This window comes from Scomber japonicus, chromosome 1, assembly GCF_027409825.1.
Source record: "Scomber japonicus isolate fScoJap1 chromosome 1, fScoJap1.pri, whole genome shotgun sequence".
Lineage (NCBI taxonomy): Eukaryota > Metazoa > Chordata > Actinopteri > Scombriformes > Scombridae > Scomber > Scomber japonicus.
The window spans coordinates 17,593,478-17,608,048 of record NC_070578.1 but is presented as its reverse complement, the minus strand read 5'-3'; the positions used below and the strand labels follow the sequence as shown (position 1 = coordinate 17,608,048).

The window sequence follows — 14,571 nt, the reverse complement described above, 5'->3', positions numbered from 1 at the left end:
ACCTGTTATATAGCTATAGATTTATGTTTAAAACTGATTAACTGAAGAGCTGGAGGCAATTGCTCGGGTTTAGGTCTATGTCTTATCCTCATAATAAGACTGAATTAGTAAACTACACTGTACATAGCATAACAAGGTGAAACTTTAACACTATACACACTAAAAATCACTGGGTTACATTTTTACCCAGTTTGAGTCAATATGGCACCAGTAGCAATCTGCTATTTTGACCTAGTGTTACATACAACAAGTTTTAGCCAAAAACGGCCACAAATGTGCTTCTTGTACAAAATGATGTGCATATGACATTCAAAAGATACACAAGTTATTAACTATTAATAACAAACCATGACATATACATTTCAAAAGAGTCGAGTAGATTATAGCAAGCTTTAGTTTGTGAAATAACCCAACAGTAAAATATAAACTCTGTATGCTATTGGTGATATATTGATCGAAACTGGATACAAATTTGACCCAGTGATTTTTAGTTTATAACAATGTAAGATCAAAAGAAAGGGGGCATGAGGAGTCAAAACACATGATAACTTTATAACATATCCAAGCACCTGGTGTTACCTACTGTACTGTTGGTAGATTGTTGGGTGTTATACACAGTTGTGTTTTGAATTCAAGGCTGATGATTGAGGTACTGTACACTCAAGAAAAGGGTCTTTTTTGTTGTATTTGGACATTGTCATGAGGTGGAGTGGTACTTGATGGATAATTTAGGTCTATCTTTTCAATTTACATATATTATCTTCCTACTGTTACTGCCATTAAAATACATGTGGCGCAAAGAGGTCATCCATGAGTGACATGGTTGGCCAAAGAGGAATAGCCTGCTCATGACCTTCAACCAAAAGTATCATTCTTAAAGCCAGAAAGCATGAAAATAGTCCTCTATTGTATGTTAACAATGAGGACATTGAGTTAGTTAGTTTGTGCCCTCCATTATTTGGGTTTTTGAACTGAAAGTCTTGAAAACTTTATTTTCACTTTAATTTAATTGCTGAAAATAATCAGAGATGTGTGGGTCAATTTAGATGCCTGGAAACAGGTTATTATGTATAATGTGCTTAACAACCAGTTCATACACAGCATGTATCCTATGAGGCTTGTTTCACACAAACTCTCAAACTTTATCACGACCAAGCTCAAAGGCTCTGCACCCTGATACTAGTGATAGATACACAAAAAACACAAATATACTGTTGTATGTGGACACATATACATCCTTCATATATCCTCTTTATGTGAACACAAATAGATAAAAGTGGGAAGGAGCATGTGGGATCAGCAGGAGCCTCCTCCTTCACCCCTCCCCACTCCTGACCAAAGCTTGACTCAGGAGAAACAGAGGCAGATGTTCCAGGAGCACACGACTGCCCTCAGCCCTACCCCCCAACACCTCCCATTTGTACTGGATCAGCAGTTAACCCCCGGAAAGAATTGACCATACAAGCACGCACACACACATACAAAGAACACCGCTGCCCAAATCTGTACTGGCTCAACAGTTGTCCGAATGAATGAACAACACACACACACATACGCACCAAGTGCTGTCCAAATCCCCTCAGTGTCCCTGATAGTAGCCACCCTGGGGTCAGGCCTGGTGTCAGCATCCAGAATCCAGGGTCTCTCTGGGCAGCTGGCCTGGCTAATCCTGCTGCTGGAGGCCACTGGTTCTCAAACTAAAGGCCAAGGACCCCCAGGGGGCCACAGGGCAGGGATCTTAGGGATCAGGGAGTGTGCGATTTGTTCCAAATGCAGGGGATGTTTGTTTGTTTGCTCATCAAGATTTCAAATTCTGTGTTCTTGATGGGTCATCATCATCATCAGAAGCAGATGCAGATGTGGTCAAACAGCGTTCCCCAATCAAAAACAAGAAATATTTTAATCTGATATTAAGAGAAATTTAACATAATGCAGTACACAAAACATCCAGAAATATCCCGTTGAGTGTGATAGTGCAGCCATGAAACAAAAAATTGAATTTTTAAAATGTCACTCAACATTAGCAATGAATCTTTCTACCATTCTCTTATTGAATTGGTGAATAACCTTTCCAATATTATTCTATAAAATGTTAATAAATCACAGAATCTGCTTGTTTAGTGTAAAAAGTACAAATATTCAATTTGATATCACAAAAGACAAATAAAAGGAGAAAACCCTCACAGTTTGAGGCTAAAACTAAGTCGCTGATTATTTTCTGTCAATTGACTTATAAATGAGGCCTAATTGACTAATCATTTAAACTCAATGTAAACAAAATACAGAATATCTGACATCCAAGTGAAAAAATGTTTTCATCTAGCATTGAAACCAATGAAGGTGAAATTCAAACATAATATTGGAGATACTGAAGCTCAAAAGCTAAAAAATACCTTGTTTTAAGACAGATTACATCCATATTATCCCACTAAATGGACCTTCTGCGTTTCATGTAAAGGTCGGTGATGGCTCACACAGACTGTCACACCATCAGACTATAATGCAGGTGTAATATATGTTTATGTCTCACAGTCAGGCTAACAGGTGGTACATTCCTGACTGGGATAGTAGGTATAGGCGGCCTCAGGTCTTTGTTGCTTAGATGGGGAGTGGGCACATGAGTCTCAAGTTTCTGACATCACAGTGTTGTTGTTGCTGGGGGAGTCTGATCCATCAAGCCACTGGCCAGGCCACACGACTCTCCTTTTATCATTATAATCAGCACAGGAAAGATCCTCACCACATCAGGCTCTGCACCTGCATCTATCTATCTATCTATCTATCTATCTATCTATCTATCTATCTATCTATCTATCTATCTATCTCTCTGCTCCTCTCAGCATAATGTGTTGGCATTCATTCCAAATGATGTCATGATGAATCTAATAAATTTGACTAACTCGATAACAGCAGTTCAGGGGCTTCGTCTAATTGAATATTGGTCTCTATTCAGCTGTACTGAAGCTCTTTCAGCCCAGGCATAAATTAAATATTTCATTGAGCATCCCAGCTAATTAAAACATACCAGTATTCCTGCCGTGCATGTGGGAACCTGCAGCACAGAGGAAGTTAGATTTGTTCTGGCTTAAATTGAATGATCGAGAGTCGTGGCTCTTTCCAGCTCCCTGTGAACTTTGATTGCTATAACTGACCAGACCAAAGGCTGCCATGCTATGTGCAACGGTGTGTGTGTGTGTGTGTGTGTGTGTGTGTGTGTGTGTGTCCGGTGCATGTGTGTGTGTGTGTGTGTGTGTGTGTGTGTGTGTGTGTGTTGATGTGATGGCGATGATGTGGATGTTCCCACGACAGCCATCCATCCATTTCTTGGCACACATACACACACACACACACACACACACACACACTGGCCATATGGCTACCTCATACCGTTGCATGCCTCCACTGTGATTTGGCCCAGCAAACAACAGAGCAACTAGTAGCTTCACCTACAAAGGCATCTGGTTTGGAAATGACAGAATGGAGAGAAATAAAAGATGACAGTTAGACAGAGAGAGAGATGAACTGATGCACAAAGAGGGAGATAGAAATACAGAAATGAAGAGTCTTTACACAGATTGATATGAGGGAAGCCATTTGGTAGGTTGGTTGGTGTTGTGGTGTTTGGTGAGCAGATGGCCTGGGCTCGAGGAGGGGCGTGTCTTGTCCTCGCGACCCTTCACAAATCACACGGCTCTCCCCCGAGGGGCTCGCGACTCACCGTTCAATAAGAATCAATGGGAATTACTTCGCTAGAGAAAGGGATGAATGGGCGGCGGGGCGCGAGACCTCTCCCTTTGTTGTCCCCCTGCGTGTCACAGAGCTCCTTGTCACACACACACACATGCACGCACGCACACACACACAAACACACGCACGAACACAAGCGCACGCACACAGATACATACACACAGAGACAATAGGAAAACACTTCAGTTAAACAATCCACCTCCAGTTAAACAATTTTTAACCTCGCGCGCGCGCGCACACACACACACACACACACACACACAATGATCAGAGGGGAGGAGTTCCTACTTTCTGCTGTTTCCTGTAAGACACAATTAGAGAATCTCGTGGCATAAATTATGTTTTAGGGGAAAATGTCGTCTTGATGTTGGTGAAAGAGGTGTGTGTGTGTTGGGGGGTGGAGGGTTAGAGGGGGGGGGGGGGCTGGTTACTTTCCATCTCACCATGCCTTTCAGTCACGCTTTGCTGGCGTAATCGGAAAATGTGTGCCAAGTCATGGTGATGAATGACTGATAGTATATTGGCCTAATACAGAGAGGGAGAGAAAGAGCACAGGGCACCTCTGAAAGTCGGGATGAGTGTAAATAAAAGGTTTCGAGAGAGGGATTTTACGCCACGCCACATACGAGCATTGTCGGCTATTGAGAGGGGGCTGAAATCAACTGGTTAAATGAAATGAGCAGCGTCCTATAGCTAAACACACATACGGGTATCTGGAAAGACCGTGGCAGCCAAGGATAATAGTGTTAAAGCTTAAGGTTAAGGCCCATCAATCGGCCTCAAGGGGTGTAAAGAGCACATCATGGACACAGAGCAGCGAAGGTCTTTCATACACTGACCTAGGGAGAATTACAGCCAACCTGTTGGTCACCAAAACTTCTGCAGTGAAAACAGAGCAAGGCATAAACGAGCACAGTGCATCATTACTGTATGAGGACGTCATTGACGGTTTATCCTCAGTGATAAAGCTCTGAGCTGTGAATGAAGGCCTTGTTTTGGGGACAGCAGCAGGCCAAATGATGCAAGGCAGCAGCTTCATTTAGAGTTGTAAATTAGGCCCCCTTCCCTCTGAGTGAGTGTGCTTGTGTGTACATGTATAAATATCTGTGTTATTCTGCAGTGGAGCCACTGGTTTCTCATACAGCGCATTAAGCATCACTGCCTTCACCAACACATTAAGGAAGAAGTGGGGTCTCATAGCTGTTTTGGGGGCTGAGTTGATTGACAACAGTGGCACCAAGTCAGCTAACTATCCTGTCCAATCAGCAACTCTCTTCTAGCCTGTCATTTCCCTCTTGTGAAGTACTTATTAAGTACTTATAGTATTAATCTCACAGGGAAAAAGCAGCTGCAGGTAAACACATTAGCATTGTAATATATTCAGTGTTTTTTTTTTAAATGAAATTCTCCCCATTTAGATTTGTGAATTATTAGAATTTAATGAACTGCCATGACCTGCTATAAATCATAACATCATATCTGTAGATTAATCACATTATAGGAGAGGACTGGTTTGACCATAGCAGCTGTTTATGTTTAGTTAAAGGTGGAAAATAATCTTGTTATATTAACTTCTTCAGTGACTTCACAACCTGAGACAAGCTTATAATAGCATTGTGTCAACAAGTGTGAATTCTCCCTCACATTGGATACACAGATATGTATATGACAGTGGAGCCATCTAGTCAGTGTAATGTTTTTCCATAGGGACTCTGCTTCAGTTTATCTGCTGTGATTGTATTCAGTATGCAGGAACTGTGCTATTTTATCATCAAACATATTGTAAATTCACTGTTTACGCAACAGGCCATGCTCTCTCTCTCTCTCTCTCTCTCTCTCTCTCTCTCTCTCTCTGGTGTTGTATTATTGTGGGAGAGCAGGTGCTGCCGGCCCAATTACCATACAGCTGAAAGCACAAAGAAAAAAACTTTATTCCCTCTATGCCTTCCCTCCTCCTCATCCTCCTCCCCCTCCCTCTCCTCACAAAGTCCCTTAATGACAGCCACGCGAGTGACACACCACCAAGTCTTTTTTACTGCCTCTACCAAAGAGCGAGTAAGGGAAATACACAGGCATGCAATGAAAACGTTGTAGGTGTGTTCGCCTGTGGCCATGGGTGATTCTTTGCGCACTTGGATTGGTTAATAATTTACTAGCACATACAGCAGGGATTCATCCACTGAAAGCCGTTCAAAATATAATTTAGGAGTAAAAATATTTACCATCAATATGAATTTATGAAGTAATTGCCTTACCAACATACAGTCGGTTCAAAGGCACGTGCGGGATTCTAAATTCACCTTAAAGTGATAGTATTAAGTTATAGGATTTTATTTTTAAAGTGCGCTGATTGATCAGAAGTCCTGCATTTTATGCCAGACATGACAGACTTTAGTCGTTTCTAATCATGTTAGATGACATAATATATGAATGATGAGTGCGCACTTGTGGTGAGGTGTAGGGCATAGACCAAGAAATAAAGATAAGGTCATAATAACAGATCGACCTGTTTTGCTGGGGTGAATATGTGAAACCCACGGCAGGGGTAACACCATAGGAATGTGGCGGAGCAGATGGTCGTTTTAGCGCAGTTGGGGCGGCTGGCTGGCCGGCTGGGCAACAGGGAGTAGGCCAGCCGAGGCTTTTACCATTAACCCCCAAATATGAGAAGCCACCGTCCGACTGGCTGCCGTGCGCATAAATCACTTGATGCTGCGATGTAGAGGATTTCGTGCAGAGGTTAAAGAATTTGTCGGAATGTAAATTTGGGCCCTGCGCGTTACGTTGTGGAGGAGGGAGGCATCAGGGGAAGCAAGGGGTTGTTGCACATTTAACAGCTCACTAGCCATTTGGTCTGTCCCTTTGAGAGAAAGAGAGGGGGGTTTAGAAAAGTTGTGCCCCCCCCCCCCCTCCCCCCTCCTCTTTCTTTGTGATGGCCCCGGGGCGGACTTGTGGTGATGGTGGAGGGAGGGGAAGAAGAGGAGCAGAGGGGCTCATTTGCATCTTATTACCCTTCGCCTGCTGGCCCGGTATAAAACCCTGTGCAGGGCAGGACACCCATCAGACATACGCACTGTTAAACCGAAAGAGGCAGAGAGAGACAGAGACTTGTTTTCTGTTTTTCGGATCAGCATATCATTATCAATCAAGTGGAAAAATAAACAAGGCCATCGAGAGCTGTCTCTTTCTCCTCCTGCTCACTGAAACGCCGGTTGATTGGAATTAACTCTTCTTTTTTTCCATCGGGGATTTTCATTCACGCTTCTTCAAGGGGATCCTTCTGTTGAGGATTACTTTACACTGTAAACCTTTTTTTTTCTCTCCATCCTGTCAGAAACTCGTGCCTCGTATATGGGAGAATAGAGGGGCAAAAGGCAGACGCACCTATAAGGGAAAGTTTGTGTGAATCCATCTTCTCTCCTGCGCATTAACAGTTCACCTTGACTGTGACATAACGGAAAGCTTTTTAAACTTTCTCCATGATTGTTTGAGTCGGGTTTGCACGGACCTGTGGAGCTTTCACTGCTTGTTGAAGGGCTGTCAACACAATGGGACGCCTGTGTCTGCTCCTGGTGGTCACTCTCTCTCTACTCACCTGCCAGGTAGGTCTAGGCTAATTATTATAAATTGGATGTATTAAAACGCACGCTGTAGGTGTTTTCATAGCCTACTGTTTTAGATGTATAAATATTCCAAATACTTTGCTCTTATCTTTACATTTCCACACGTATTCTAAATGTATGTGTATGGAAACACGCGGGGCTGATTGTGTTTATGTGTCACCTCCACTCCACAGGTTTTGTGCTCCGGAGTCTTTGAGCTGAAGCTGCAGGAGTTTCTCAACAAGAAAGGGGTGACGGGGAACGCCAATTGTTGCCCGGGAGGCTCGACTCATTCACAGGGCCACCAGCAGTGCGAATGCAAGACTTTCTTTCGGATCTGTCTGAAGCATTACCAAGCCAGCGTCTCCCCCGAGCCCCCCTGCACCTACGGCGGGGCTGTGACTCCCGTCCTGGGCTCCAACTCCTTCCAGGTTCCGGAGACCAACGCGGAAAGTTTCACCAACCCAGTCCGCTTTAACTTCGGCTTCACATGGCCGGTAAGTGTTCACTTTATGGCTTATGTACTGTCTATTTAATATTAACGCTTTATTGATGACACATGGCACTTAATAAATCGCCACGTAAAATCTGCTGGGTAGGCATTTATTAAATAGTTTTATGAGTGTTATGATTATTGTCACATTTTAAGGGCTGGCTGTTGAAACCCCCGGGTAGACTGTGAAGTTATAGTCTTATTCCAGAGGGACATATTAGCTTTGAAGAGTGCAAAACGCAACAGATGCTCCCAAACTCAACACTTGTGAGGGTCTTTGTCAGCAGTGTGTGAGAGGGGCTATTGTAGTATTTCTGTGCTCTTTGGTAGGATAAAACGGGGAGGGGAGGAGGGTGTGTGTGTGTGTATGTGTGTGTGTGTGTGTGTGTGTGTGTGGCGGGGGTGGGGTGAGGGGGTGTTTTCACCAAACGCCTCTCTCCTCCGACCCGGCGTGGTGGGAAATTTAACATCCACTGAGTTGGCACATCATTGGCAGCGCAGCGTGAAATTCCGCCTCGTTTGGTTTTACGGCGGTGTCAGAGTGTGATAGTAGCAGGGGTGTGAAAAGGGAGCAGGTAGTAGCCCTTATTAGGCCCCTAATCAACACGGGAATTAGGCTGTGAAGTTTATTGGGAGGCCTCCTAATGGCCCTCTGCTGCCCTGGAGGGAGGGAAACCTTCAGGCCAAGCAGCTGTTGACTCTCTCTCTCTCTCTCTCTCTCTCTCTCTCTCTCTCCCTCGCTCTCTCTCTCTCTCTCTCCTCAGGGGACGTTTTCACTGATCATTGAAGCTCTGCACACTGACTCCCTGGACGACCTGACAACAGGTGGGTGACAGCCAGAGAAGCAGAAAGGCAGCAGTGTAACTCAAAGACAGGCCATAAGGCTGGTGGTGGCCTCAATTTCTTTCAGTAGCATGTTTTTCCCTTAGTGCTCAGTCATTAGTGTTAAACAAGGAAACACAAAGTATACTTGTATGTTAGGGCATTTAGCTGAAGAAAATTATATTTACTTCCTTTCCACACATAAACATGCTTTCCAAAAGAGATGAAATGTTAATTGAGCTGTACATTCAGGTGTGTGGTCTGCAAAATTCAACATTCTACAAAAATTCAAGCAGTCATTATCAGGGCATTACCTTTTATCAGTTTCTCTATGTCACAATACTAAACAAACCCACCTGCAGGTTTCTTCAAAGGCCACCCATACTTTTTGCAGGTGTCAGTTGAAATCTGTTCCTGTGGTGGGATATTTGCTGTTGTTATCTTTATGTCCTGCTCTTATCATGGCACTAATGATGACTAACTGACCACACCACAGGAGTGTTTCTGTCTGTGGTGGAGATAATGGAAAGCTAAAAAAAAAACTCTAGAGTGAGGGCACACTTCAAAACTTATTTATTAGTTTTTAATTCAGAGAGCATACACATCTGATTAGCATTGGAACCACTGGAAAGTTTTTTTTAATACCGTCTTCCCAAAACAAAATGTCACATGGCCTCTATGTCTTGACATGCTTCCAAAAATATCACCCTGTGTGTGTGTTGTCTTTTTATAGAAGGTCAAGCATCAAAGAGAATGTAAACATCTGAAATCCAAAGTTAAAAGAAGGATACAACTAAATAGTTTATGACAATTACAGGATCTAATGTGCACCTTACTCTGCAGCACAACACCAACAATAATAACAGGACTTGTAATAAGCTGTGTGGTTGACTTTTCCAGACAATCCAGAGCGTCTGATCAGTAGGATCACCACTCAGCGTCACCTGACTGTGGGAGATGAATGGTCCAAGGACATGCAGACGGCTGGCAGGACAGAGCTGCGTTATGCCTACCGCTTCCTGTGTGACGAGCACTACTATGGGGATGGATGCTCTGTCTTCTGTCGGCCCCGAGATGATGCCTTCGGACACTTTACTTGTGGCGAGCGTGGAGAGATCATATGCAACTCTGGCTGGAAGGGACAATACTGCACTGAACGTATGTATCTTTTTTTTTTTTTTGCTTGTTTGTTTTGTTTATTGATCTAACACTGTCATTCAAGCTATATGGAGCACTTGGAAGAAGGGCATAATTGGGGGATAAAAGAGACAAAACACACCTGCTTCACCTTAGTAGTATTGCACTAGTTAATATTTAAATTCACTGACAGCTGCTTTTGAGATAGATAAGCTAAAGCAGCCCATGAGTAATAGGTGATGGTGTTTACATAGAGTGTCTGATCCCAGTAAACTGCCTCAATACATACATGCATTGCATTAGTTTTGTCTTTAAGAGATGTCACTATCAGCTTAAAAAGTCATTATTTAACTGTCAAAACTAAAGAGAGTTTGAAGTTTCAAAGTTCCCCCAACAGTCTCCCCAACAGTCACTTGTCTATCTTTATTGTTTAGGGACTTTTTCCACCTCTTAATGCGGGGCCCGTGTGCAACAGGCGTCAGTTAGTTATCCCATAGCACCAGAGGCCTCCATTCTAATGAGCCGCAGTGGCTCCTCAGTAATTCACACGCCGCGTGCCTTCCATTAGACCTATAGGGCCTCCTCGCCCCAAACCTCCTCCCCGATTGGCCAAGTGGGGGTCCTGTATTGTTGTGACTTGGGCTGGTGATTGGCCGAGCGGGGTTGTGTATTGTTGTGGAGGGGGCAGCTGCTCTGTGAGAGGAGACAATGGAGCAGCTGTCTGGTGGTTAGCTCCACACAGACCAGCTGGCCCTGGGGGGGAGGAGAAGGGGAGTGAGGAGAGACAGGAGGAGCATAGGAGGGAAAAGGAGGAAAGGAAAATGGTGAAGAGGAGAGGAAGAAGAGAGGAGGAGCAGATAGGAGAATGGAAGAGGAAAGGAGAAGAGGAGGATCAGAGGGAGGAGGGATGAGGAAGAGAGGGGCCAAGGGTGAGAAAAGGGACTTCTGACCCACAGTCAAGGGGAGAAAGAAGGCTTTGTGTGGGATGCTTTTGTGTTGGAGAGCAACCATGTTAATGGAGAGGGCTTGTTGGCTGGTTCCCCCTTTGGTGTCCAAAGCTGCCATAGCTGCTAAGTCTGGAAGGTAAAAAGTCCAGAAACATGTGCAGCTCTGAAGACCCCAACAACAGCCTGTTGTATTGATCTGAATCAGGAATGACCTGATGACCCTGATTATCCCCCAAAATCCCAAATCAGTTTCCAGTTTGGTCTTTGAGTGTCTTTAAGCACCAAACATGAATCACTGGTCTCTTTGTTGTGGGCCCACACATCAGAAGTACTTTTTTTTATTGGGCCTGTATCACTGGGTTAAACTAGAGAGAGAGAATGAAAGTGACAGACTGACAGACAGACAGGTGGGCAAGTAAAGAAAATGCACAGACATGAAAACTGCCAGACAGCCTGAAAGTCAGACAAACCGATAAGGCAGGTGGCAGTTTGAAAAGTCTCTGTGTGAATGGGAGATTGATGGAGGTCAAACGTATGTTTCCAACTCCAGCTTTCCCATGATTCACCTGTCATTTTTCCCTCTCTGCAGCAATCTGTCTTCCTGGCTGTGATGAAGAACATGGCTTCTGTGATAAACCCGGAGAGTGCAAGTAAGTCATGAAACAATCAACTTACATGTTACTCAGATATGTTCATGAAATTAATTTTACTGATCTGTGGCTTGGTTTGGTATTAACAGGATTTAATGTTGTGTTCCCAGGTGTCGTGTGGGCTTCAGTGGGCGTTACTGTGATGACTGTATCCGTTATCCAGGCTGCCTCCATGGCACCTGCCAACAACCTTGGCAGTGCAACTGCCAGGAAGGATGGGGCGGGCTCTTCTGCAACCAGGGTGAGTTTACTGAGTGTTACTACTTTGTCGGGATTCAATCAGCCCTAATTGTTTCATACATTCACAATTTAAATGTGTGTCATAGTATTTTAATTAATATACTTTATTATTGCTGTTTCCAGATCTGAACTACTGTACACACCATAAACCCTGTCTTAATGGAGCCACCTGTACCAACACCGGCCAGGGCAGCTACACTTGTTCCTGTCTACCTGGATATACAGGTGCCAGCTGTGAGGTCCAGGTCAATGAATGCTCTGGAAATCCCTGTCGCAATGGAGGCAGCTGCACTGTAAGTATCAATTTAGAGAGAATAAGTGAGAGAGAAGCAGTGTGTAAATAAAAATAAAGTATGTTCATGGAGATGGGCTTGTAAGTAACAGTTTACATTTTTTTCCAATATAGGACAATGACAATGGCTATAAGTGCACCTGCCCACCTGGTTTCTATGGCAACAACTGTGAGTTGAGTGCCAATACCTGTGCAGATGGGCCTTGTTTCAATGGTGGCCAGTGTGTCGACAACCCAGAAGGTGGCTACTTCTGTCAGTGCCCAATGGGATACGCTGGCTTCAACTGTGAGAAAAAAATCGACCATTGTGCATCCAACCCTTGTTTAAATGGTAGGTTATCCTCTGTGTTTGTACCTTCACTTATTAAACCTAAACCTAGAATCAAGATATCCAGGGACTAATCTGTTTGTATCTTCTCCTTTTCCCTGGGCAGGCGCAGAATGTGTGGATCTGGTGAACTCCTACCTCTGTCAATGTCCTGATGGATTTTCAGGTCTGAACTGTGAGGACAGCAGCAGCAGCATCTCTGGATACTGCATGTCCTTCCCTTGTCAGAACGGTGGGACATGCCAGGAGGGAGTGAACAGCTACACCTGCACCTGCCCTCCAGGTATGTCAGTGCTGAACACATTTTGGGATTATGTTTTTGTAATTTATGCAGTTTTCAAGAAGGTTTTTTCTAGACTCCTAAACTTTACATCTTCTGCAGGTTATACTGGCAAAAACTGCAGCTCTCCCATCTCTCGCTGCTCTCACAACCCCTGCCACAATGGAGCTACCTGCCATGAGCGTGGTGGCCGCTATGTGTGCGCCTGTGTGCCTGGCTATGGCGGTCACAACTGCCAGTTCCTCTTGCCAGAGGTCCCCAGGGGTCAGCCGGTGGTGGATGGACCGGACAGGCGATATTCCCCAGACAATGAAATTGCTGAAGAAGAGGGAGATGATGACAGTGGATTCCCCTGGACAGCTGTGTGCGCTGGCGTCTTCCTTGTTCTTGTGATCCTGATTGGCTGCTCCGTGCTGGTGGTCTACATTCGGGTCAAACTGCATGAGCGGCACAGTCACCACGGTGACAGCGTCCATAGTGACAGCCACGAGACGATGAACAACCTGACAACCACCAACAATTGTCTCCGCAGCGACAAGGAGTTGGGTGCTATGATGACAATGTCAATTAAAAACACCAATAAGAAGGCGGATTACCATCCAGAGCTCACTGGGTCACTGGGTGGTCTGAGTGGGATCAGTGGGCTCAATGGACTCAGCGGATCAGAAAAGAATGGTTTTAAGACTCGCTACCCCAGCGTGGAGTATAACCTGGTCCATGAGCTCCAGCCAGAGGAGCTGTCGCTGTGTAAAGAGGAGGAGCACGACGAGCCAGAGGTTAAATGTGAAATGCTGGATGAGTCTGCCACAGAGGAAAGATACAGGCAAAATAGGTACATAGCTGCCAAAATAAATACTTGCATATCTATACTGCCTAGAAAGTAAGCTTGTGAGAAATGCAGGTGTAAAAATACAAATGTTTTGCTTTAAATACACTGTAAGCAACTGTCAGGACAGCATTTCTGAATCTGTTTGCGTTCTTTGTCCCACAGTGACGCAACAGAAAAGCACCAAGCAGAAGAGTCACTAAGCTGCAGCGAAGCAAAGTATCAGTCATCCAGCGAGTTGAACTATCATGCAGCAAGTGATCTCAAATACCAGTCAACCAGTGACGTCAAATACCAGTCAACCACTGATGCTGAATACCACTGTCCCAGTGACAGTAAGTACCAGAGTACCACCGACACCAAATACCAGTCCGTCTACGTCATGTCGGACCAGAAAGATGAGTGCATCATCGCCACAGAGGTGAGAATCAACACATTAATAGAACTACTTAATAAATATGATGTAATGAATATAATGAGAATGAGAACGTACATAAAAACACACTTAATAATTACCTTTTTTCTGTTTTGTAGGTATGATACCAGTCCAGACCAGTTTCCCCTGGTTGATGGCGGTCCCCACCAGCCCTGAGCAGTATAGCTCAGCTAGTCTCCGGGAGGTTTTACTCCTGCTGTTTGCTGCTGTTCCCTGGGATTCACCGGAGGACTTTGAGCCAAGGTGCTACTGAGCCAACACAGAGTCAGCACCCACTTGGCACAGACTTAGTACTACAGTAGTACTATGGGTGAAAATACTGGACATTTGACCTTCAATGGATGTAGGTCTAATGCTGACTCCAGTACCAGGAGACTTAGTGCTATCAGTCGCACTAGTACAAAACTTTGTACCGAAACAGTGCTGATCGTGTACTCATGCAGTCAAATGATGATTGCTCAAGAAAAACTCGTGTCTGTCAACTGAAGAACAGAAGATTTACTGCTCGCACCAGGATCGTTTCAATTCCCATGAACTCTTCTCTCCTAATAAACAATGGAGTATTGACAGATGATATTGTAGTACCATGGTGTACTGAGTGAATGAACAGTGTAGTACCATTGGAGTACTGACAACTTTTTAAGTACTGTTGTAGTACTGTTATGTGCTGTGGTTTTACAATGCAGTGTAAAAGCTGTCGTAGGTATTGGACAGTTCATGTTCTGCGCAGTGCTGCAGAGTAGAAGATGAATTAGTATCAACTACAGAAGT

General features: G+C 44.4%; 1 protein-coding gene across 1 annotated transcript; it reads left to right on the top strand.

The window, feature by feature from the left end:
• The first annotated feature begins 7,295 nt into the window (after positions 1-7,295).
• dld (deltaD) lies at positions 7,296-13,904 on the top strand. Its single transcript, XM_053317612.1, has 12 exons — positions 7,296-7,349; positions 7,544-7,846; positions 8,607-8,667; positions 9,565-9,822; positions 11,338-11,398; positions 11,509-11,639; positions 11,762-11,931; positions 12,045-12,261; positions 12,365-12,541; positions 12,641-13,370; positions 13,530-13,785; positions 13,899-13,904. The coding sequence occupies exons 1-12, from the start codon at positions 7,296-7,298 to the stop codon at positions 13,902-13,904; spliced, it is 2,424 nt and encodes an 807-aa protein (XP_053173587.1).
• Positions 13,905-14,571: the final 667 nt, after the last annotated feature.